General features: G+C 39.8%; 1 protein-coding gene across 2 annotated transcripts; it reads left to right on the forward strand.

Moving 5' to 3' along the window:
• anxa3a (annexin A3a) lies at positions 1-4,363 on the forward strand. Of its 2 annotated transcripts, XM_048243569.1 has the most exons (15): positions 1-81; positions 583-616; positions 715-762; positions 851-938; positions 1,175-1,269; positions 1,367-1,480; positions 1,662-1,749; positions 2,146-2,225; positions 2,311-2,367; positions 2,502-2,595; positions 3,043-3,138; positions 3,227-3,285; positions 3,383-3,505; positions 3,771-3,854; positions 4,163-4,363. In XM_048243569.1, exons 2-14 carry the CDS (start codon positions 602-604, stop codon positions 3,828-3,830), a joined length of 1,017 nt encoding a protein of 338 aa, XP_048099526.1. In that variant the 5' UTR covers positions 1-81; positions 583-601; the 3' UTR covers positions 3,831-3,854; positions 4,163-4,363. The 2 variants fall into 2 exon arrangements, with proteins under 2 accessions (XP_048099526.1, XP_048099525.1); XM_048243568.1 differs by lacking the exon at positions 3,771-3,854.

Genomic DNA, 4,363 nt, shown 5'->3' on the forward strand with positions numbered 1-4,363 from the left:
TGAAGCTATGCTTTAGAAGGGTGTGGTGTGATACTGTCATAGTTACGTGTGGCACCACTCGGATACCTTTCTTTGATACAGGTAAGTGACGGAAAGACTCAATAATGTTGCTTTCCTGGAAAATATAGACGTATAGAAATATATGAAATATCTCTTCAGACTAGATTGAACTTAAATGCTTTGGGGAATAGCCTACGATCTGCAATAACAATCTGAGTGTTAATACAAGGAAATCCTGTGAACGTAGAACTCGACAAAACAGGTTTATTAGCCTACAGCGATGACGGGTCCATCCCAAATGTAGCACTCGTTGTAGGCCTATATTGATAATAATAAAATGAAATAAAATAATACAAGAGGATATGGTCTAGGCTATGAAGAAACAGAAAAAAAAACTTGTGTCGCATGTGTTTGACTAAACCGACTTATTTTTTTACAATGTCACTATATATGAAGACGACATTTGTTCAATTTGTTATTCCTTAATAAGAAAAGGGCATTAGTGCTATTTGTAAACAATAATCATAATGAGTAGGCTAATAATTCTATACGAACTGATAAGCCCATCCTATCCTTGCTCAGGAGGCGTACATCTTTCACCATGACAACTTTATGGGTAGGATATGTTCTGCTTCTTACCAGAGTAAATATCGAGTGCTTGTATTGTATTATTACTGCATTTACTACAACCTCTGTATCAATATTCTTGTGCAGGATGACCTGGAGAGCATTGTTGATGCACCTTCCTCTTTCACAGTAAAGGTAGCTTGATGCCAACACTACAGTATACTGTTAGGCATTATGATGATATGACATGGCCTCATCTTTCCTTCTTGCAATCTTATAACAGGGTGGAGAGAAAAGTAGCATCAAGCCAAAAGCAGACTTTAATTCTGGTGACGATGTTGTAGCCCTGCGCAAAGCCATGGAGGGAATAGGTAATGCACTTATCTCCACGCACCCTTCCTCTGTGTGTTGTGTATGAGCTGAAGCAAAACCTTTTTTTCACAGTTTTTTGCACTTAAAAGAAACAAAAATCTACTGTATAGCGTGTATAGATTTGAGTAAGCATTTTTAAAAGATTAGCTACCCCCTGACTCTCTTAGACTATTCTTCATACAAGGGCAGAATATGGCACTTTTGCCCTTCATCTTCATCTCTCTGTCTCTGCCAGGTACAACAGAGAAGACCTTGATTGACATACTTACCCATCGAAGCAGCAGTCAGCGTGAGACAATTTGTAAAGCATATCTTGCAGCTACAAACAGGGTAAGAAAACTTGGTGTGTGTGTGTCTGTGCGTCTGTGTGTGTACTGGGTTTTGCATGGAGTAGCAGTAATCAGTTCTCCTTGCATCTCCATTGTAGACTCTGGTGGATGATCTGAAAGGTGACACCAATGGCAACTTCGAGCGGCTGCTTGTAGCCCTTGCTACCCCACCAGCTGCGTATGATGCTCAGGAAGTGGCGCGAGCAATGAAAGTAAGGGCAAAGGCATTTTGTTTGTTTGATCGCTTCTCATAATTTGGAAAGGCATGGGTTTTCATATCAAAACATACTGAATACATTCAAGTCTCTTCCCTTCCCTTGTATACATTCAAGTCTCTCCCCTTATGCCTATGCCTATGCATGCACAAACCCATTTGTTATCTTTCTATTTCAGGGTGTTAATGATAACAACGCCATGATAGAAATATTTGCCTCCAGAACAAATCAACAAATCAAGGAGCTCGCTGCAGCTTATTTGGAAGGTACGTCATTAGCTGCTTTAAGACACAACCTCCGCAGTATATGCGGATCTTTGTCAAACGGAGGTCCGACACTTCAGGTGATTCAGATATGATGCTAACCCGCGGATATTATGTGTGAACGACACAGACGCACATGAACAGAATCTCTGCGGGGTTGAACAGGTTGAACGTGGTTGAACATGCATATTAACAGAATTTCCGCATGTTCTTCGCTTCGTTCAGACACAAGCTCATTTACATAATGTCCGTCGGAAATACTAGGAGGGGAGTAGTGTAAAAGCATAGGTCTGAAAGCAGCTAGTAGGTCTGAAAACAGCTATTATGGCAGTGATTGGAAAGGTAGAAAATAACAAAATCCTCATGTTTTGGTGATTGTTATGTGGTGTCATTCCACAGAGACGGAGAGAAAAATTACATTTGACCTCAAGAAGGAGGTCTCTGGACAATTTGGCAAGGCCATCCTCCTCCTAGCTGAGGTGAATAAAACTGAACATCCTTGAATATACAGCACACTTGAGTTTAAAATGAGACTTTACATGCTGTGCTTGTGTGTGTTGCCAGGGTGTACGGGATGAGAGCACTACTGTTGATAGTGCCAAGGCCAAAGAGGATGCCAAGGTGCAGTATATGCTATGGAATCTGTCGAAAGAGGCAAAGCTTGAATGCTGTGACTTCACTGCATCCATTTGGTAAACTGTAATCTGATTATTTGATGGGGCTAAATGAAATGCTGTACCCATTTTGCACCACAGGCTCTGTATGATGCCGGCGAGAAGAAATGGGGGACTGATGAAGACAAATTTATAGACATCCTATGCAAAAGAAGCATACCTCAACTGCGACAAAGTACACCCAACTTTATTTTTTGGTTAAATTTGATCTCTCTGTGTGTGTGTGTGTGTGTGTCAGTAGCAGTAGGCTGAGCAGCACTGTCAATGAGTGAGTTATCCTGAGCAGCTGGTTGGTCAGCAGCATTAGTAGTCCCAGGATCCTCCAGTTTTTTACCCATTTCCGGAAGGCCATTTTGTTTAATTGCTGGTTACTTTCGGAGGATACCATCGGACTTCGGAGTATTTTGATTAGCCTGCACTCACCTGACAACCAGCCAAGTGGATTTGTGTGGTTTGAAATGGCTTGAACGGGACTTCGATTTTTATTATATCTTAATATTTAAAATGAGGATTTTTGAATTAAAAATTAATGCGGAGTGGGTAGTCCCTTTAGCGCCAGGCTTGTGTGTGTGTATGTGTGTGTGTATTTTGTTATATTCAGAAGTGTAATCTTGTTCTGCAGCACTTGTAGAGTATAAGGAAATCAGTGGAAAGACCCTTCAGGAGAGCATAGAAGGGGAGATGTCTGGTAATCTAGAGGAGCTGTTGGTGGCCATCGGTATATTTCACATTCCATAATTTACCATAAACATAAGCATTCACTTCTAACATTTCTTTAAATAAATATTCTAATGATGATCTTCCAGTGAAATGTGTGAAGAATGTCCCTGCCTACCTGGCTGAACGACTACATGAGAGTATGAAGGTACCATATGAGCATCAGCATTTAATATTATATACATACAATACATATACATACAAACCTTTCAGAGTACTTATTTTTAATGCGGACATTATTGCAGGGTGCTGGCACGGATGAAGCCACACTGAACAGGATCATGGTCAGTCGCTCTGAAGTCGACATGCTTGACATCAGAGCTCAGTTCAAAAAGCTCTATGAGGATTCCCTTCACTCTTCCATTGAGGTAAGTTTTGTAGCTGTGCGAATTCAATTAGATATGACTGTTGACTAACCAAATATCTTCTAATCTTATCTCATCTTTTTACGATACGTACAGGTCTATGAATCACTGCCAAATCAAAGTGTTTGCTGTTTTAGTGCCTGTGATTAATCTGTCTACTGTATAAACTAGAAGGTGAACTAACAACTAGTTCAGAGTGAAAATAAATGGTTCTGAACGGGCTTTATGGCGTGACTGTTGGGTGGCTTTTTGTCTTATTTGATCACAGTCGGATGTGTCAGACAGCTACGGGGAATGTTTGAAGATGATTTGTGGAGGGGAAGACTGACAAAACTAACAGTCGAAGAGCAAAGTAAACATTTGATGTCACATTTCTTCTCTGATGCTTATATTTATCTGTATAGGCCTAATGTAATCTTGGTTACTGTTGTGAGGACAAAATTGTTCCTGTCTGTAATACACCATGTGTTATGCCACTACTGATGATGTATATTTGATCCAAGGGTGACCAAGATTATGTTTACACATTGCTTCACATTACCTACAACCATTTCTAATTGAATAAGTAATTACACAATGGCATTTAGTTATATTTTTCATCAAAACTATTTTTTATTATGCGCGTATGTCATCACTCATATTGCAATCTTTTGTTTCCAGTCAGATACACATGGTAATTATAGGAAAACGCTGCTGAAAGTCTGTGGAGGAGAGGACATTTAGGAATGAAAAGGCATTATTTTTCACGACTTTGCTTTCCACTTTAATGTTGGTATTTGCATCACTGCAATGTGATTGTGTGATTTCTATGCTACATAAAAACTTAAAACAACATGTAAACAACAGCAGCAACAACAACAA

The sequence above is a fragment of the Alosa alosa genome, chromosome 5, assembly GCF_017589495.1.
Source record: "Alosa alosa isolate M-15738 ecotype Scorff River chromosome 5, AALO_Geno_1.1, whole genome shotgun sequence".
Classification (NCBI taxonomy): Eukaryota; Metazoa; Chordata; class Actinopteri; order Clupeiformes; family Clupeidae; genus Alosa; species Alosa alosa.